At 40.5% G+C, this 20,982-nt stretch overlaps 2 protein-coding genes across 6 annotated transcripts; one reads left to right on the forward strand and one right to left on the reverse strand.

Moving 5' to 3' along the window:
* The first annotated feature begins 711 nt into the window (after positions 1 to 711).
* On the forward strand, positions 712 to 2,020 carry defbl2 (defensin, beta-like 2). Of its 2 annotated transcripts, none has more exons than XM_069510278.1 (4): positions 712 to 852; positions 1,041 to 1,196; positions 1,417 to 1,528; positions 1,675 to 2,020. In XM_069510278.1, exons 2-4 carry the CDS (start codon positions 1,139 to 1,141, stop codon positions 1,694 to 1,696), a joined length of 192 nt encoding a protein of 63 aa, XP_069366379.1. In that variant the 5' UTR covers positions 712 to 852; positions 1,041 to 1,138; the 3' UTR covers positions 1,697 to 2,020. The 2 variants fall into 2 exon arrangements, with proteins under 2 accessions (XP_069366379.1, XP_069366380.1); XM_069510279.1 differs by having other exon boundaries at positions 733 to 846.
* Positions 2,021 to 4,722: 2,702 nt separating this feature from the next.
* Positions 4,723 to 14,960, reverse strand: mepcea (methylphosphate capping enzyme a). Of its 4 annotated transcripts, none has more exons than XM_020085928.2 (6): positions 14,536 to 14,960; positions 12,696 to 13,399; positions 11,566 to 12,614; positions 9,293 to 9,511; positions 9,066 to 9,189; positions 4,723 to 8,976 (listed from the first exon to the last, which is right to left on the reverse strand). In XM_020085928.2, the coding sequence occupies exons 2-6, from the start codon at positions 13,348 to 13,350 to the stop codon at positions 8,942 to 8,944; spliced, it is 2,082 nt and encodes a 693-aa protein (XP_019941487.1). In that variant the 5' UTR covers positions 13,351 to 13,399; positions 14,536 to 14,960; the 3' UTR covers positions 4,723 to 8,941. The 4 variants fall into 4 exon arrangements, with proteins under 4 accessions (XP_019941487.1, XP_019941486.1, XP_019941483.1 ...); XM_020085927.2 differs by having other exon boundaries at positions 4,723 to 8,829; positions 8,915 to 8,976; positions 11,566 to 13,399; positions 14,536 to 14,959; XM_020085924.2 differs by having other exon boundaries at positions 11,566 to 13,399; positions 14,536 to 14,959.
* Positions 14,961 to 20,982: the final 6,022 nt, after the last annotated feature.

The following is a 20,982-nucleotide window of genomic DNA, read 5'->3' on the forward strand; positions in this document are numbered from 1 at the left end:
CTTTACAAACCTTTAGCGCCCCCTTCTGTACAGAAAACACTCCGCACCTTCACATGTTATGAAACAATTTTCAAACACACATAGCAAATTGAAAAAATTGTGACATGACCAAAATCTGTTTTATTGATAATAATCTCAATACATTTCACGTCATTATTTATTGTAGGTTTGAATAATAAATACCTCATTCAAACTTCATTGTGCTTGCACAAGGCATAAGCATTATATCAATATGCATACTGACAATGATCATTATATTGCGATAATTATTGATATAACTGTATTGCCCAGTTCTTATTGAGCAGCTGTCAGTGGGAGACAACTGTTTAAGTGAGCTTTTGCCATTCTTAAGGAAAAGTCATTTTAGATTTGCAAATTACAAAGTGCTTCGTGCTATATGCAGGTAAAGTAACTAAAAGGAGCTGAAAAACAGACTTATTAATAATACAATACAAATACAAAATGTTCCTTTAAGGTGATTCATGTTAGATAAAACAAGCAAGTAAACAAATATCTTTACAATAAGCACTAGGGGGCATGCTGTACAAGTACATGTACATGTGTCCTGTTGTTATTGTTTTGTTAACAATCCTCCCCCACGTCACTGGAGTCGTGTGTTTTGTGCAGTTTGATTGTAGTTTCACAGCATCAGCAATTGCACATGAACTACTGGCATATTCAGATGTGGGCAGAGCAGTGGACGAACACAGGGCGGCCCTGAAAACACAGTGGGACAGAATTGTGCTGCTCACTGAGTCTAAAACAAACAGATTCGTCCTTCACCCTGTAATCATAACTGTGGGAGTCCTTTGTGGTCTGTGTTTACGCCTCTGTCCGGCCACAGAGGTGTGTGTAAGTAAAGAACTGTCCCTTTTTTCATTTAGGCTGATTAAACAAAGACTTGTTTTGCTCATTAAGAAAATTACAGTAATACATTCCTGAGAAGCTGCGACTGACTGAGCTGAGTGAGCTGATAGTCCAGACCCTCAGCCCTCAGACTCCCATCATTCAGCGATACTTTGTTATTGTGATTTGGACAGAGCAGGACGGACGGACTCCTCCCCCGTGGTGGAAATGCTGTATAAATGCAGCATCAGCCTGTCAACAGCAGTGTCTGAAAGCTTATTGGTGCCCGAACATGAAGGGACTGAGCTTGGTTCTCCTGGTGCTTCTCCTGATGCTTGCAGTCGGAGAGGGTAAGAAATGAAATACACCCATTTTCTTACTGTGTGAGATCAAGCAAATCAGGATGCTTAAACTTCACTGTACTCAAATGGGGCCTGACAGTCAACATAACAGTTATGTTAACTTAGTTATGACATTATTATTTATTGGGATTGCGGTTTATAAAAACACCATCAAGGGAAGTCAGTATTCATCAGGACTATGGTAACATATCTGTGATTCTATCGACAGGCAATGATCCAGAAATGCAGTACTGGACTTGTGGGTATAGAGGACTCTGCAGACGGTTTTGCTATGCTCAGGAGTACATCGTTGGTCATCACGGTTGCCCCCGGAGATACAGGTAGGCCTGCCAAGATTATAATGTAGACCTGCACACAGCCCTTTAATATTTGTGTCAAAAAGACAGCGCTGCATGACTTCCCGCAGAAGAAAAGCACCTATTCTGAAGAAAGAGATTCTCTAAAGTTGCCCTTTGCTCATTTCCAGGTGTTGTGCCATACGGCCTTAGCAGCTCCTGCAAGGTGTCCCAGCACGAGGGCCGACATCTTCAGTTCAAGCAGCTGGGATCCTGGCAGCCGGCACAGCCTTCTTCTTCCAGATAAACCACCTGGACAACTTTGCTGTATTGATCAGTCCCTCTTGGAGCTGATGCCGAGTGCTTTTGAAGTGGACTTTATATGCTGTACTAAGAATTAACTCATGTCGTTGCCTGAAACATGGTGTGACTGATCCTGTACCTCACACTGAATGATGTCTCATAACACAGCCTGTGAACAGTTGGTTTCTTCTCTCTGAAATGCAGTGCCAATGCCAATAAATGCATGGAAACAGATGCACTGGTGTTTGGTTTGTTTAGTACAGAGGATCCTCACTATCAAACTGTATCATATTGTCCCAAATGCAATGCAAAGAAATCCAGTTACTTTGCATGTGAGAAAAGTACAGTGTGTATATGGAGCTCATTGCCCACTTGGCTTGACCTTGGGGAAATAACAGCATGGAAAGCAGTCTGCGTGGAGTCTGGCATGTTGTCGCTCAGCGCTGCACTGACAGGACACAATAATGGTCAAGTGACTGACCTAAATAGCTGTTGATGAAATAGAGCTTTTGTGAATGAAGTGTTATGGCTCTTGTCTGTGTTTATGTTATCTCACCAGTCTGTCTGTCTGGACAACATTGTCTGGAACAGACGGACGACGTCACGGTTGCAAAGCAGATTCATTGTCATATCGCCGGCCTGTCTCAGATCATCGTAAGTTTAGATGTCATTGCTGGTAAATTTATTTGATTAAGTTCTATTTTTTAGGAAGCAACTGCATAACTGCTCAAAACTAATTTGCTCATCTCCGTAAAAGATCTCCAGAAAGGCTGTTATAATAAATACTGCACTACAAAGACATTGAAACATTTTGTTATCCCTCTGCCAACTATATGTTGCACTAACTGATCCAGGATCTGAAGATGGTGGATGACTGGCCCGGGCTGGTAGGTGTTAAAGGCATGGATGCTATTTGTAAACAGGAGCCACTGTATTGTGCCCTGCATTGTCATCTGGGTTGAATCTTTGTACTATTCAGACAGCGCAGCGTGACCGAGCCACAAAGGGGCAAACCCCCACAAACCTGTTTACATGAGGCTTTCTGTCTTCACAAAGCAACAGACAGCAACAGCTTGAAACTGAAAATTATTACAGGATGCATGAACTGCACCTGTATAGACCAGTGTTACTGTGGGGAATTCATGGTTGGACGATGTTGACAAATGAATCACAGGGACCAGCAGTAATCTAAAGCTAGAGGGAAGTTCTGACCTTTAACATCGCAGCTCAAATAATCTGAGCTCTGGTTTTCCTGTGCAGCTCCTCAAACATGATCAACTTACTTGCTTATTTAATTTGACTTTTTAGCATAGCACTGGTCTCTCACTGTTATATTTTTATGTTTAAATAAACATGTTTGAATAAAACAGTGGCTTTAATTTGAAATCAAACAATCAGAGAGAACTGATTTTATAATGTACATTTTAATGGCATCTTTACTCTGTATTCTGTATGTGAATCAATTATGATTAAAAACATGGCATCAGCATGAAGTGTACAAGTCTCTGACTTGTCTCCATTATATACAGTCTATTTAAATTGCACTATGAAAAAAGTCTATCTTAAGCTTTGGTGTTCAGAGCTTTTTTACTGATAAATTAAATAAAACAGCTTTATTTTACTAGATGGCTGAGTGCTCAAGATCCTTTTACAACTTGAATAATGTTTCTGCTCCTCTGCAATTTCACTTGTGATGTAAATGTCAGGTGAAAACAAATAGTCTTTGCTCAGGTCAGATTGTTTTGTGCCCTCTGGATAAGAGGATAACTTCTCTTTAAGATCATTTTTAATCTCCATCCCTCATTCTGCACTCGAGCGGCATTTCTTAGGATGCTGACACCACAGGGATTATCCAGGTGATTATGAGCAAAACCCGACTTTCATTTGAAGTAGTCCTTCACATTCAGGCCAGAGTTTAACTTCTGTAGAATCAATCCAGGGAAATGTTTCTTCACGCTCATAGAGTCTATTTAATACTATTATAGCTCTAAAGTCATAAGACTCTTGCTTTTACAAGCACACAGGCCTGATCGATGGAGCCCTGCAGACAGGCGTGTCCTCTTGCTGAGTTCACCTGAAGACAATTTCGGAAACTGTGTAGTGGACATGCGTGTCTTTTGTCACCTCAATATAAAGCAAATGTTTCTACCTTGAACCTGCTCCTCGCTCAAAATGTCTGAGTTTGAATACTTAAAACTTCATTGTTTGGTTTTTGCTTAAACATGAATCTTAAAATATGCATTTTTTTTTTCACACAATTTTTGAATTTGTATGTTAAATTTGACAAAGCACAAGAAAAAGGAAGGTGAATGAGTGAAAACTTAATAGTGGCCATTACACACAACAGAAGAAACACCTGCACAATATTATGACGCCTATTTTAAAGGCCTGAGATAGACACTGTCACTGGTAAACTATTGTACTGGTTAGTATTGTATTGTACATTTGGGCCTTCCTGTCCACTCCCTTTTCCAACCAAACTTTGGACTGCAGGCCTTTGTCTTTGTCGGCTTTTATATGAGACATAAGCTGCAGGAAATAACTTTTCCCTTTCTACAGCAACAGCTAAAGGTCAATGAGAGGTCTGCACTTATAGATGTTTCCAGGTGAGGGGGGGGGATTTAATCTAAGCGTAACCGTTTTCTTTCAAATTAGGTTACTAACCTCCTTACAGATGATGATCACATCAATCAGAACGGTTATGGGCGGACCATGGGGCACTATGAGAACAGCTTTTCTGTTCAGGTCATATGAAAAGAAGCAACATGTAAAAAAAGCTGTAGGGCTGAAAAGATGGCAGCCTAACAAGCTGCAAAGCAGACTGGTTAACGATGAGTACAAAACTTAATTTCATAGAGTTGTTCATACATTATACACATATAATAAACTAGTCCACGTCTGGACCAACTTCAAACCAAAATAAATATTGAACCACGAAATTTGGAACCACTTTTAATCATTGAAGATGTTAAACACAGAAACATTCAGATATATCTTGTTGTTGTTGTTCAGAGGCATGAAAATTAAAAGCTTCCCTGACAGAACTGATATGTTATACTTTTAAACTGATCCTAGTAAAAGGAACACATGTAAAACATCAACTTGAACCGTAAAATGTTTACTCAGCTAGTTTAATACCCTCGAGTCATATCAGTGCAAATTCAACAAGAAGAGGTGAATTTTTAGTGCCGTTAAAAGTCATGCAGACCTTGAATTTATGCATTTGTTGTGCTACAAAGAGATAAGAATTATCTCTGTTAGTTTGAGAACGGTTTTATAGACTTTGATGTTTGAAATGTCTTAGAAATGAGAAGCAGGTGGCCAACTGCAAGTACGACATTGTTCCTGACAAATATTTGATCGACATTTCATCACAATGCTGCATAACTCTTATCAGGTTGTAGCTACAGGTTTTAAGGTATAGGAAGGGTTAGAATTTAGAACATGTAATCAGTACTGAACGTGATTATTTACTTTCTTTGGCATCCACAGATCTGTTCCATAAAAAGAAAGATATCATTAAATAAAAACCAGAACATCTATTTCTCTCAGTCAAATGCCAAATAACAAAATGCTGCAATTCATTTAACTAAGTTTTGTAATGGGTCCCAGTTTTCAAGTTGCAAATATAAAACATAACAATTAAAAAACAAAATAGGGAGAACTTTCATTGCAATGTATCTTGTTATATTAGCCTTTTGTTTTCTTTGCAACAGGAAAACTTGGACTCAAACTCTTTCACATTCAAAACTACAAAAGATTTCTAAACTTCAAATATATCCCAAAGAGCAAATATTGCGCAAATTTATGATGTAAACTACAACCTGAAATATGAGACCTGACCATGATAGGTTTTGAAATAGTCATAGTAATATTTCTCACTGGCATCAAATCCTGGTGATACAAGGGGTGTCATGTTACTTCTGGTTTTTATGAAAGTTAATTTAATCTAGGATTTGGCACAACATGGTGCACAACTTCGAAGGAAGTACAAAGATTTTAAACAACACAGTATGACAACATGTAATTTCACATCTTCAGCAAAGACATCCTTTCACTTGAACACCTGGACTAACAAATCAGGCCTAGGGTTGAAATCTGTGAAAGACCACTGCTGAGACAGTAAGGTGCAATCTTCAACATCAGTGGGTAAAACAAATGAGCTTCAACCAATTCATTTTTCAAATAAAATGCTTAAACTTATCATGTGACCTGCAAAAAGGAAAACATTTTGTTAATAACACAGAATGCAAAATGCCCTTAAAACTACAGCAGTGGGCTGATCTAAGCCTGAGAATCCGATTGTCTGAGCTTAGGAGGGAAGTGTGATTTGGTGCCGTGTCTGTTGGGCCAACTGAGGCTGCGTCCAATTCACTTTTGATTCAAAATATAACCTGAAGCTTCGTTTTATAGGTTAATCAGTGTTCCACAATTTGTTATAAAAAAGTCTGACGGAAAAAAGTATGCAAAATCTGAATCTTGAAGAATTGAAAAAATGTCTAGAACATGTCAAATGAAGTGAAATGAAAGTGCATTAACACAAACACTCCTTTCAAAGAGTTTATAAAAAAAAAAAAAGAGCTAATCTAACAATCCATGTGCCTGCCAGGACAGAACAAAGCAAATCATACCAGAACTCTGCAATGTACATGTTCAATTGTTGTGACAGAACTGGATTACTGATCTGTTAAAGGAGACGGAAACTCTGACCTGGGACTTAACTTGCAAATTGGCAGCAAACATTTGAAAACACGTCAAAAACAAATCCACTTGAAGAAAATGACAAAAGCAGTTATGAACTAAATATTGACAACAGTAGAAACAAAACTTCCAAACTAATTTACACTGATCACATACTAAAATAAAAATCATCCATCATTATCTCCTACCCCAGTGTGCTAAATGCTGTGACTGAACCAGTCACCAAAAAGGAAGATTTTCTGTCACAGCCAATTTAAAGGAAAGGTTGTAGATGAGTGATCGGTGCACTCCAACAAAGATACAATCACAGACAGAACCTGACCACCTGTAACTCATAACTGTACTTATTGGGCCAAAGACTAACGTGATGATGATATATTTTGTCAAAATTCAAGACACATCAATTCTTTTTGCACTTTAATACAAACAGCATTATACTTTTCAAATTAGGTTAAAAAAAACGAACTTCTTGTGGACAGATTCCAGTAATTCATCCATTTTCTGCAGATGTCATATTTTGTTCAGCCTCACAGAAGTTAAGAAAAACTCAGGAGCTAAAAAACCCCCACCAAGGTACTTCAAGTGATTCTGATGCTGTTTGAATTAAAGCCTGTGCAGCAGTGCTGGTCAGACTGTGCAAAACTAAGCATGTGTCACATTAACGCAGCACTGAAGAAGCTGTGGCAACTCTCTCAACAGCCCCCTTTCAATTTCACTCTTATTTTCATTCTCTTGTCAGAACTCCATGGAGGACATTGTAAACAACATGTAAGGTCGGGCTATGGCTTCACTGTCATTGAAAAAAAGAAAGAAAACAGATTACTGCATGCCAAATGTCTACTTTGCAAAATAGTCCTTGTGGTGTCTGTGCTGAATGATCTTGAGCTGAACCCACCACTGCGTCACCACAGCTCAAATGTGCCCCCTACCATTGGGATGGAGCAACACTCAAAACAGCCCAAACTATTTATCTTGATATTGCCAAGATCAGATTTTTCAATTTAGAATTTGAAATTGCTGCTGAGCCAGTATTCTACTTTCCAATTATAGTAAGCACTGTTGAACTATACAGCTTCTTGGTGAAAACCCCCACTAACACCAGCTCACATCTGGCTTTTGTCTGCAATGGGAATGGATATAACCATCATTCACTTGCAGGTCAAAGGACTCTGCAGAAGACACTGGTTTTTATCGGCTCCAATCAGCAGTGATGGAAACGAGACACTTGAGTGAATGCACTCATTTGGCAACACAGTGAGGAAAGAGGGCATCGCAGGGACTGGAGGGAACAACCAGTTTGTCAGTACTCTACCATTATACAGCTCCTTTTCACTTAAGCTGCAGAAAAAATATCACTTAGTGGTAAATGTGTTGCTGATTAAGGGAAGTAAACAACAGCACTCAAACAACTTTCAGTATTTCACAGGATGTTCCTTGTTTTGGCTGTTTTGAGTGCATCATTATCTTTATCGCTTAGACAAACCTCTTTCCACAGGTTTACAGAAATTTTAGAGCTTTTGGTTTTGTCTATTTCAAAAAAAGGAGTTTTACATTTTTACAGCTCTGTATCAGATTATGGTTAATTCAGCTCTAAGGTCCATTTTGCAAAATAATGACAAACAAACTACATATTAGGGTTAGGAGATGGGACAAATACTGGAGATCCGCTATTAGTGATCCACTGATTGACTCTGGCTGTTTTAAAACCACCAAAATTTGCATTAATGTGTCTGCTGATGCGAAGCTTCAAACCTAATCCAAATACTTAACAACAAAGAGAACATTTCCTGTGCCATCAGTGGCAGCTGGCAATATGGGGCTCCGTTTACCATCAGCCTGCAGTGTCCTCTATCTGCACTCGAGTGTGGGTTTTAAAGAGACATCATGTAAATGTTTAATGGCTTTGTAATCCAGTGTTACACTGCGGTTTTACAGTGAGATAATCTGGTAAATTCACCAGTTATTTCCAGCGGTGATGGTGTCCCATTGGAACGTTGTGCCTCATCGCCCAACCCTAATATGTTACCGTGTGGTGACATGGTGGCACAGAAATAAATCATGAAAGCAGAGAAATATGGCCAAAGGTATCCAAACATGTGTTATGGCTGTGTATCAAACTGGGGCATCATTAGCGCGAGGAAACTGTTCAGATGAGCTAATTTTCCAGTCTGGCCAAACTATGATGTCTGGCTCCTTGTTGGACAACATTGTAGACTCCCATCAGAGTTCATGTCATACCGAAAGAATTTGAAGTCACAGAAAATTCTGATAGGTGCCTCTTCTCAACAGATCTCATCTTTACAAAATTAATTCGACTTCTGGTCCCATTTCATCTTCAGCGTCTGAAAAGCCGGAGAGACTCTTAAGGATTCAGGAAGATTCCTTGCAGTCCAGAGCAGCTGGCTGGCTTGTATTTAGGCTACTCACATTCAATGATCTTCAAGGCAGGAGCGGTCATTTGTGAAATAAGTAAATTGGCCTCTGAAAACCTGTCACAATGGAAAGAAAAGTTGAACATGGCATCAAGCTGTAATTGTGAATAATAAGAAGGTTATAAACTTGCAAATTGTTCAGTTACCTTTTATTGAACATTTGGGGGTCCCAAGGTGCTCAAAACTGGTGAAGCCCACCTCAGATGTAAGGTATGATGAAAACTGGTCAGGTCTGAGGCGGATGCTGTTATAATTCCCGGTAATATTATCCTGTCACATGAGAGAGAAAACAAATATTTCTTATTTCTCAGCAAAACAAAGCTTTAAAAAGAGAATGCTGCAAATATCCAGCCCCGTCGTCTCAGTTGCTTACAGTCAGCTTCCTCCTCCTCACATACGACTCCCACGGCTGCGGCTCGAGGATGAACAAGCCTCCAGGACGGAGGTGTCTGTAGACTCTCTTGAAGAGCCGCTTGACGCCAGTGTCTCCCCAGTTCAGGTGAACCCACTTGGTAACACTCAGGCAAAGGATTACATCATACTCTGGCCGCTGAGTCAGAAGCAGATTATCACTCTCCAATACATAATTGGCCTAAAGGAGAGAAGAGGTGGAGTGAGAAAAACCATGACCATGACAGGATAAACATTTTCTATTAGTGAATCACTGCCACAGCTGTCAGAAAGTAAAGACCATTTCTGAAACATAAACACATCCGGGGTTTACCACAAGTGAGTGGAAAGTCAAAATGTAATTTACATGGGAGTTCATGAAAATGATTAAGTTTAGTTTTGGGTGTATTGGAGAGCACAGTTAAGTATTCAGTGACGCACATGTCCATCCACTGATCCACAGTCCAAAGATTCATCTGCATAACAGGCAAGTTTCAGAAAAGGTCAACAATAAAAAAACATGTCATCTAGAGGCTAAGAGTGAAATAATGACTGGTTCTTTATCAAATAAAAATTAGAACTTTCGAAGGCTCCCAGCTTCTCCATATTTTGGCTCAGTATTCTGCATGTGCCTGACCACGTATTTATCACTAACTCCTGTTCAAAAACATTGTGAAGAATCAGTGATGTGAAACCGTTTCAAATAAATATCCAGAGATCAAATTCTGGGAAACGTGATGACTGAGAACAGACCTTTGTCACTGAAGATATTTTGAAATATCACATCAGGAAATGCACAGTTGTTTCTATTTAGCAGTTTGGTCTATCACACAGCCAAGATGGTTTATAAGGGAACCTTATTTTTCTCTTAATCACTGGAACTAGATTTTTTTTAGTTGTATAATTTGTGCATTCAAAAGTATTTAGCAGTAAGGAACTAACGAAACTTCAATATGCTACCCTTAACCTTTCAAATGCTCTGCAGCCTGACATTTTTCTTTCATATCCCTTTTTTATCATTGTGCAGACTGAGCGGGCTCAGGCGTTCATCTTAGGGCCCGATTCACTGCTTTACAGGATAAGGTCTGTGCTACACTGCTGTTATCTCCACTGCTCCATTCACACACACTACAGTTTCTGCTTCAAACCCATTCATGTGGCTGCCTACACAACGCCAGCAGGCACAAGGCCAGTGGAGTGAAGAAACTTCCATAGAAACGAGGAACAAAACCCTTAATGAGAAACATTTATGTTGATTAAAGAAAAGCTGTCAGAATATTTGTAGCATCCTCGACAAAGGGAGGCAGAATAAAAGCAGAAGCCATTAACCAACATAAAAAAAAACGATGAAAATGATAGACTGCTGCCTCTGTGTTGCTTCCATCCTTCAGTTCCCAACATCAGTAGCAGCTTCAAACACTAACATACAACACACTCAAAAATCTATGGGGGACAAATGAGTGGGAAGTCCCTGCATACTCACTTTGAGCTTGTGAAGACTTAGAAAAATAGATGTTGGGGTCTGACTTAAAGTGATGCTGAACAACCTGCCTGATCTATTATATTATATTATTTTATTAACTTTATAATGAAGGAGGAGAAACTTGGGTCTTTTTAAGAAAGTGCTGATAATCTAAAATAAGAAGCCAAGAACTGGAACAACAAACCCAACGACGTGAACTTTGATCAATACCCTAAAAGGCCTACGTGACTCATCCATTCACTTTTGAAGGCCAACAACTACAACTCAAACTGAATGAAATTAGATCTATAAAACCTTGATGAATGCACATTTGATTTCATTCATTTTAATATCAGTCAAGTTGAGATACAATGTTAAATTTGCATGCAAATCCAAGCTGCTGTCCATTATCCTGGTAAGTTATTACCATACGAGTATAAATGACTGTGCTGTGACAGTGCCACCCTTCATTTAGATGCAATGTAATTATCACTATCATGTTCCAGGGAAGTAGTGGCTGTGCAAATTCTATCAAATCCTCTGCTGAACTCAGTGTTTCTTCTAAAATGAAGCCTCTTTCTTAATAGTTCTGTTTGGTTTCTTCAAGCGCTAACAACATGCTGTTACCCTAGTCTTAATGAATATATATGATGCTCTGCAGACGTAATGCAGGCAGGGTCATGCTGAATTTTATTCCTGAATTACTTTCATCTAGGCTCCCAAGATGCACTAACATGGCAGTCTGATGCTGCCTGCACCAGATGTTCACACACATACACAGAACATCTTCTTACCTTGATGAAGGACACATTTGCGGGGAACTCCCCAGGCCGTGTGGTGGATGTTTCTGTTAGTGGTGGTGCAGCAATGGGCCCCCTTGAGATCCGCAGGGACATGGGAAAAGAGCAGCTCACAGAGGGATCAAGAGGACCCGAATCACAGTCCTCTTGCTCCATTTCCTCTGTTTTGCTGCCCTGCCTCTGGGTCCCTGCCTCATCTGTGCGACAGGAGCCATTGTCATTTACAGCCTCTGCGGGGCCACTTCTCTCCTCCTCTCCTTTCACTGGTTTCCCATTTTCGTCCCTGCTCTCCTCTTCCTTGTGCTTCTTTTCTGTGCCCGTGTGACTGTCATTTCCATTCCTCTCCACCTGTTTAGTGCTCTTTTTCTCCTGCATTGCCCGCCTGGCCTCTTGGGTCTGCATCTCGGAAAGATAATGTCTGATGTTCTTTCGGGCTGCGTGCACCAGGCCACTGTCAATATCAAGACCTAATATGCGGGCAGGTCTTAGCATTTTGGCAATATACAGTGTTATGTGGCCTGAGTTGCACCCCAAATCCAGTACCTCTTTACCTTCAAACCATTCTGGACGAAGCACACGCGCCCGTGGGTCCTCACTAGCGCCCGGGTTGCGGTAGCCATAATACTTGTTGTAGTTCCCATACTGGAACTTCTTCTGTTGCTCCTTCGCATGGTTGTGTTGCTGCTGGTGCTGGCGGCCTCCTGAGCCTGTTTTAGAACCACTTCTTGGTGTATGGAAAGACTGAGAGTATCTCTGTCCCCCTGTACTGCTACTCTTGTCTCCAGATCCTGACTTTGCAACGGGGGTAGAATGGGTTACAGGAAGCTCCATTTTTCCAGAGTTGCGCCGCCGCTTACGTCTGCCTGTGTGCTGGTTAGGACCTCCCAATACAGAGGAAGCGGAATCCTCCATTGATATAGATGTTGTCTCCTCCTTGAAGCTGGCTGTGGTGTCAGCTGAGTGCTCATGGGATTCTCCTGTGACATTGGAGACACTGTCTGACTCTTTGGAGACATCTAGGGCAGAGCCTGAGGCTAACACACCTGGAAGCAGAGCAGAGCAGCCAGTTTTGACCTCAAATTTTCCTGATTCAGAGAGGTTGATCTGTGTGTTTGAAATCCCACCTCCTCCTGTTCCTCCATGGTGTCTGTTGCGGTGTCTCTTCCTTCCACTGCTCTTATAGGGGGACACCAAAAAGCTGCTGTCTGCTATCCCGCTGTTCAGGTTCAGCGGATCTGTGATGTCTCTGGGGATAAGGATCTCCACAGGGTCTCGACTCTTCGCTGGAAGAGGGGAGGATTTGGGCGTCTCTGCATTCAGTGCCCTGTTCACATCCTCATCCAGCAGGCTGTTGAGATTTAGTGGGTCGAAAATGTTCCCACCCAGAAGGAAGTTGGTGGGCAGGACGGAGTCACTCTCGGAGTTGGCCCTTCGTCTCCTCTTGCCAGATGTCGGATGCTTGAAACCAAAGCTTGCTGTGTTGCGCCGCTTAGTTAATTTTGTTTGCTGCTGTTGTTTGGAATGATGAAAGCTGTTCCTGCGACTGATGTTGTCCTCGTTCCCTCTGGTTCTCTGTCCATTATCGTCTGAGTGACTAAGCACGTCGGTCGTGCTGGTGTGTTTCGGCGAGGCTGCAGTGCCCGGGACGGGACACGCAGCCGCAAAGTCAGGGGTGGCCGTGGCACCCTCCACCATTACGGACATGTTACTGTAACCTCCAGTGCAATCTGAGCTGGCCTGCGGACCGCCAGTTTTTACAGTATCCTCATCAGCAGACATCTTGTTTGGTTTGCAGAGCTGATGCAGACATTGACGTGTTTTCCTCGATCTGAAAGTCACAGAGAACAACAGTTAAAAGAAAGCGTTTGAAATAATCTACTGAATACACAAATTTGTGTAATTATGGCAAAGAATACTACAAGATATCAATTGGTTACTTTGGTTTATATTTCGAATATGTTTAAAATAAAAATATTGATATATGCAAGCAAGTAAAAGTCACAGCAAGCAAGTGAACTTATTGTACATCGCTTTGGATGAAAGCATCAGCTAAATGAATTGTAACAAATATTTAAAATAAATAAATAATGTCCAAAAAGGAGAAGTAAATACTTCTCGAGTACTACCGCAATTTATCATATTTCATCAAAAATACTTTGTGAAATGCTGAACTATACTAACCTTTAAAGCAAACAAAACATCTGCACACGCTATCTTACTGTGCCGATAACAATAATAACAATTATACATTTTATTTGTGCAGCTTTTAACAATGCTCAAAGAAATATAACGACAAATGTATCAAATGCACATCTTGATCACACATTGAAATATGAGTTCCATGTCATAATCAAACATTGAAAGTAGTAGCAAGGAGCTTCCCTGTTGCTACGATCTCACACTTGAGGGTGCAAACTTAAGTCACTTGTAGCAGCTGAAGTTACTCTGAGGTTACACTCCTGGGCTCCAGAGTCCAGGGACCTGTGCCCTCCAGCGAGCAGCTCAGAAACATGGGGTCAGCTCAAGTGGACGTCGTGGTCAACTCCTCCACTTCCCACTTGTCATTTCAAAACATGGTCTCACTTTAAAATCCGGAGTGTCAGTAACACAGTTATCAGACTGAGGGTGTGACCTCTGGCTCGTGTCCGCTCAGGGGTGACTGACCTGAAAAGTTTCCCTGGCTGTGTTGGACTGTTACCTAGTTAGCAGCTAGCTCCTAGCTTCTCCTCCGCGGGCCACAACGTCGAGCAAACGTCCCGCTGCACAAAACGCGTTATTGGACAAACAGTGGAGGAGCCCAGCTGCTGCCCGAGCCCCGTGTGTGAGTCACACTGCTGGGGGTGATACTCTCTCCCTGGTGGCCTCCTGTTCGCCTACAACTCAAGTGTGTGTGTGAGTGTGTGTGTGTGTGTGTGTGAGTGTGTGTGTGTGTGTGTGTAGTCGCCATCAAAATAACAGTCTCACCTCGCAGTTCTCCTCCCCGCCTCCGGCCGGACTGTCACTACCCCGCACTCGGAGCTAGCGTTAGCCTGAGCTAACTCACACACACACGCATATACACACACAAACACACACAAGTGTTCCTACACGGCGGCAGGTCGACGCACAAACACGAAAGAAAACAAAGCGTGGCGGCCGCTGAGACGGCTCCCGTGTCCCCCTCCACCGCCGGTGAAGACTTCCTCAGTCAACTCCTAGCGCTCCAGCGTCAGGCAGGTTGCTGGAGACAGCGTTCGCTCGCTGGTAGAGGCGGCATGGCGGCGCATCCGGGCTCCGAGCTGTAGCCCAACATGACTGGGGCGGAGATCTCCGACCAGCGGCCGCAAGATGGTGAGGGGGGAGGCGGTCCCCGTGTGGTGATGATGAGCCTCACGGATCATAATAATAAAGATTAACGCGAGGCCCGCGACTGTCCATGTGTCTTCCTTATCGGTGATAAAGTCGATTACAATCGATTATAGTCGAATTTAATCGATTCGTCTTTTAGTTAGGTCATAATAACAGGTCATAACTGAGGCTCCTGTGGTATACACATCTGAATGACTCAAATTAAAAACTATTGACCATTATCCTATCATCAAGTTGGTTGATATGTTTTCCTGATTAACAAGTTGAATATTTTCAACATATATATAATATTGATTAATTGTTTAGTTTGTCATTAAAACTGTTCATAACTCAGACTACAACAATAAAAGAGCTCACTTTTTGGACATCTGAATTACTTAAATGACAAAATATAGACAATTAGCCTATAATCAAGTTGATTGATCTGTTATTCTTATCGATTAATAAGTCAAATATTGTCAAAATTAATAGATTTATTGTTTACTTGGTCGTAAAACAGGTGACTAACATCAAGTTGATTGATCTGTTTTTCTTATTGATTAATACGTCAAATATTGTCAATCTTATTTGATTAATCGTTTAGTTGGACATTAAAAATAGGTCATAACTGTGGCTGCAGTGATATAAGACCTCCGAATTACTTCAAATAAAAAATATTGAATGATTATTTATAGTCAAAATTAATCCATTAATAGTTTATTTGGAAAGAACAGGCCATCAAATTGATGAATGAATGATCATACTGAACTTAATGAATCATCAAGTTGATCTATCTGTTCTCCTTATAGATTAATTAGTCAAACACTGTTTCATTTCATCAAGTAATCATTTAGCTGGTGTGATTTATAAGAGGATACTATCTCTATCTCTACACAACATGGAACATGGAGGTAGAGAATGTAGAGGCCATTTCAAGTTCATGGTTTGGTTACTGACAAAATCACAGCTAGATGTTTGGATGTTTTGTCTTTGTTACCACGGCATCACAGCCATGGCTACCATTCACAGAGCAGATGTCAGTTATTTGATGATGCCATCAGTCAACTTCAAGGATACACACTACGAGGTAGGTTTAGGAAAGGAAACCTCTAGTCACCTCCACCTCCACATAATTGTGGTTGTTCACCAGAGCAGCCTTTGCAGGCTTTGATCACAGCCAGTGTCCAGCTGTCAGATTGAAGATATACAGTTGTCCTTGGTTGGGGCAGCAAATTGGTCTCAGCTGCTTACTCCAAATCAAATCCTCTAGATGACTTATGGTTTTTATTCTAGGACACACCTCTCTCTGGACCTGAAAATTAAGTTTTAGACCTTAGAGGTATAGATAAATATATAGTTGTAAAAAAGGCTGGAATTTATATAGTGCTTTTCTATGAAGCACTTTACAGTACAGTTTATTGACATTCACCCATTCACACACACATTCATAAAATGCAGTTCTATGAGGGGCAATTTGGGGTTCTGTATCTTGCCCAAAGACAAGTCGGCATGCGGAGGGACTGGGACTGAGCCCCCAACCTTCTGGAGGACGATTGATCTACCTTCTCAACCCCAGCTGCCCCCCCCACCCCCTACACCTCAGTTACATGCTTTATGCAGATTGTCTTTGTGCGTGTTCTTATGAAATAAACAAGTGACACTTGCTGACCATTTTGTCCATCAGTGAAGCTAAGTATCAGTGAGTGCTTTGCAAATTATAACAATAGTGTATATGTATGCACATTAGTTATAATTAGTTTTGTTATGTGTCATTCTCTGGTAGCTCACCAACTGCAAGGAGCAGACTGGTGCAATATAAAACACATCTCATTTCCAACATAACACGCTTCATACCCCTAATGTTATTAGCTTTGTTGTGTATTATAAATTATGACAGTGTGTGGTTCACAGTGATGAATGCTAAATAAAACTTGTCGCGTGGAGAAGAGTGCAACATTTACTGCAGCCATTTAATTTGGATGAAATCGATCAGTTATGTCAGCAACAGAATCTTTCCTTCTTTTAATGAATACAGTGATTTGTGAAAATACAAGGATATTTTAGTGGATATTATTCATGAAATCATATATCTATTAACTTAAATGTCCTCCTGAATTCTCTCACATTGCGAAAATGCCATCAACTCAAAATATGAAATAGGCTGTACCCTGTATTCTCATGTAACCTGCACAGCACTTTTTCCTCTTGGAGCAAGAAAGCTGGCTTTGCAATGAACTAATGAACTTAATTATGGCAATGCTCATTAGTCAGAAAGGGACACAACAATTATGTAAAGAGACACTGTGCTGGTCATGAGGAAGTCAGAATATACTGGAGATTTTTTCAGTCCTCCAAATAACCACTAGAGGGAGACAGAATATGCAGTGAAACATGTACACCTACAGAAATAAACTTTCAGTATTTCAACTCTCTCCCTCCTCTTTTTCCCTCTCTTATTTTTAATCATGCTTTTACTTCATTTTGTTGTTGTCATATAGATTCCATTACTGCCTCACTGCAATTTGAAACTTAAAATGATGCTGTTTAGCTTTCCCTATACGTTGGTTTATTATGGAGTAATAAAAAAAAGGAATGGCAATATTTATTTCAGAACGTAATATTGTGGTTGTGAGACATACATTGTGGTTAGTGTGATTAATGAGTCAAAGCAACAGAGCGGCCCCATTTCACCCACAGAGGGGCTTCAGCCCTGGAAGTCTGCAGCTGTTGCAACAGTAGGATTTGTGTTTGTTAGGGTGAAATCTGCCTTCAGTGAGAAGAAAGGAAAACACCACCAACCCTCAAGGAATCTGTTGGGGTTCTGTTTTGAAAGGCTATAACTCAATCTGTAACTGCATAATAGCTTTACCAGGTCCAGGAACATTTTTTTTAAATCTACAAATACAGTAGCAGCTTTAACTCTAGTTTTTGTTTTATAAAGTGAAATCCCAGTATGTATATCCTCCTAAATCTGAGATGTATGCACGTTAAAAGACATTTTACTGATTTTATCACCTGCTGGCAGAAAATTGTAAAGGTATAGTTCAACAAAAATGACATAAATCCTATGGAAATGTAGCCACATGCACAAAAGAACACATTTTTATGATAAAAGCATAAAATATTAATAATATAATGACCATCATGAGTCAGTTACGCTTGAAGACTAACATGGCACTTGCTAAATGAAGATTAATAAAGCGTGGACCTGGGAATCTTTAAGATGGAAACCTGCCTTTATATGTAACTGTAGATTTGACAGCTAGGATCCTCACACTTGATGTTCTGTGCTGTGTTGACAGCAGCCTCCTAATTGGGTCTCAAATCAGCACCACAGACACTGTTGCGTAAATGAGTCACCCCCTCTTTAATCTCTATAGAAGGGGAAAATAGGAGAGAGGGTACCTGTTCCCCCCGCCTCTGTCCCCCTCTTTTCTTATGTTAATGGGGGTGCGGTCCTCGATCCCGGAGACCATCTGCCCTTCCTCAGGGTTTGGGCCCCAAGCACTCCAGACGTGTCCCATTGTTTGTGTGTGTCCATGCAGAAAGTGGTGAGTACACACGGTTCTTGTGGCCCACAAGGCTCCTCCATCAAGAGTGCAAGCCTGCTGTTCACTAGAATACATGTGACAGAGCTCGCGTGCCCCGTGTGCAGCAACATTAGGGCGTTCCAACCATTTGTTGTGCTGCGAGTCAAGTTCAGATTCAATGTGGGGTGTCATTGTAAGTAACCGTCGGCTGCGGGATGACTCGACAGGTCACCATGCTATTTTGAGTGTCTTTTTGTATCAGTACTTTGTTCCAAAGATACTGTTGTAATTTAATGTCACACTTAAATCAAATTAAATATCACAAGAACAATATGCATCAAACACAACAATAGTAAACACAAGGTTTACGTTAGTGTAATAAGACAATTATTTCATGATTTTCATTGTTACAGATACACTGAAGGTAGAGGATAAACCAGTATGGCTTTGTTGACATGCATCATCCCCCACTGAGCTTGGTCAAAATTGGGTGTCTGTGACGTGACAGATGCACAAATCAACTGAACGATAGAGACCGAACTGTAGATGGCCTTTCTCGATTTCATTATTTTGAGGGACAATAAAATGACAGAACCAAATGTCATCGTGCAGTATTGGGGAAGAATAATTGCAAACGTGCCACAGTAACCTTTGATGTAATTAGTTTGATCGCAAAGCAAATTATTCAGCAGATGTAGGAAAAGGGACTTGACTAATAAATGTAGCAAATATTCAAAGACACATTAAGTAAATGTGCAGAACACGCTGTTGGAAAATTGTTAAAAAGGGTGTTTCCTTTTTCAAAACTTAACAATCCAAATACATCAAAATATATACAAATATAAACATAAACTGGTCAGAGGGTCATGGGGCAGATACATGGGGACTGATATATAGTGTGTGCAATCTGGTGGAGATCCAAATAAAAATCTAGATCTAGTGAATTTAAATGTGGTGTCATAAGGTCGCTGTCGGGCCTTGGTGAAGGTATGCACTTTAGTTTTTGTTTTTTTGTTCGGTATTGTAATGCCGATCAGTATTCAGTCTCTGACCCTATCTATGAATCTTCATGTCAACTGAAATGGCACCCAGCCGGTTGGCAGACAGCAGTGACGAGCAGATTATGACTTTCCATCGGACCTGCCCTGCTCATTTTCAAAGCTGCATGCTGCTGGCTGCATTGAAATTAGTTATTGAACTGTCCGAGCAAAGGGAAACAAGGCCGCTTCAGACGCACAGCACACAATGAGCCAGCTGTCAGTGGGAGGGGCCTGTTCAAACCAGTGTTGTCATGGATAGTACTTTAGTGCTGCCTTTTCCTCCGAGAGCTGATAGGTGATCCTGTGTTAGGCCGTCATGCACTGACTGACTCTGACACAAGGCCCGATTTACAAGGGACAAGTGAGCAGAGTGAAAGAGAGCAGCAGAGAAATATCAGTCTAAAGTGAATATAAATACTCTGTATGGGCTCTGAATGTCCACAAGTTACATGACAAAGCGTAATCGTAGAAAAATACTGGATTTTTTGTGGCTCAAAAATATTTTTGTCTTCTTAGGTGAATGGCGTTTAGTTGTATGTACAACTAGATTATCAACATTGTAATTACATTTGCCCCTGCCTATATTTTGAATTGCGCATGAATAATAACTGATTTAAATGCACACAGACGCTCCTCTCTAATCTCCAGAGGCTCCTCATTTGCTTCCTCACACCTGTTTTACATTCAGAGGTGTGTCTCTCTCCCAGCGTCTTGTTTGCAGCATCAGAGCTTATGTCCTTGCTGAGTGTCTCATACACTTAACTGTACGATTTCACACTACACAATGCTGAATAATGTACCTGTGCAATCCCGCTGCACTGAGACTGAAATAATAAAGAATTGATTTTTGATTTTCACCTTCATAGAAACGGAACAACACAGTTTTAATCTGCTTTTTATAAGATCCTACAATAGGCCTTACAGAGTTTATTTCATCTCCCTTATTGTTACTGTCACCGACACCATTTCAAATAATTGCATAGATTAATATTTAATACATATATGGTGTTTTAAATGTATATTATATCCAGGGCTGATGATGATGAAGCGTTAGGTAACACATCATTGATATAACTCAGAGTTTAAAACCACAACCTTTACTTAGGAGCAAACATCAGTTTTAAACTTAAAGAAATAATAATTTGACATTAATCGTGATTATTATCGATATCGCCTGATATGAACATTTTTATCCTGAATCTTTGCCTTAATCATCAGCCTCAACTTTGTTCCACGCTACAGATGGAGCTTTCTCATTTTAAAGTGCAAGGTAATTTAGATTTGTATATTGTGGATTCTGCTTCATAAAACAAATCCCAACGTATTTACCAAACAGTGTTAAAATGATTTACCAAACAGAGGTTGTACTACATTGAATAGTAAAAGTTGCATCTTAACAATCAGAATACTGGACAAAATATTTAATAGCAGGATGAGACAGCATTTTATAAAAACAAAGATAGTTATTATGAAATGTAGTTGTAGAGCAGTTACCATCACCATATATTTATCCA

This window comes from Paralichthys olivaceus, chromosome 15 (genome assembly GCF_024713975.1).
Source record: "Paralichthys olivaceus isolate ysfri-2021 chromosome 15, ASM2471397v2, whole genome shotgun sequence".
Lineage (NCBI taxonomy): Eukaryota > Metazoa > Chordata > Actinopteri > Pleuronectiformes > Paralichthyidae > Paralichthys > Paralichthys olivaceus.

Coding starts and splice junctions, on each gene's coding strand:
- mepcea (XM_020085927.2), bottom strand. CDS start 13,350: ATGTCTGCTGATGAGGATACTGTAAAAACTGGCGGTCCGCAGGCCAGC. Junction 9,512..11,565: donor CAAATGTGTCCTTCATCAAG/GTAAGAAGATGT, acceptor TCTCTCCTTTAG/GCCAATTATGTATTGGAGAG. Junction 8,977..9,065: donor CCCCAAATGTTCAATAAAAG/GTAACTGAACAA, acceptor CCATTGTGACAG/GTTTTCAGAGGCCAATTTAC.
- defbl2 (XM_069510278.1), top strand. CDS start 1,139: ATGAAGGGACTGAGCTTGGTTCTCCTGGTGCTTCTCCTGATGCTTGCA. Junction 1,197..1,416: donor GATGCTTGCAGTCGGAGAGG/GTAAGAAATGAA, acceptor TTCTATCGACAG/GCAATGATCCAGAAATGCAG. Junction 1,529..1,674: donor GGTTGCCCCCGGAGATACAG/GTAGGCCTGCCA, acceptor GCTCATTTCCAG/GTGTTGTGCCATACGGCCTT.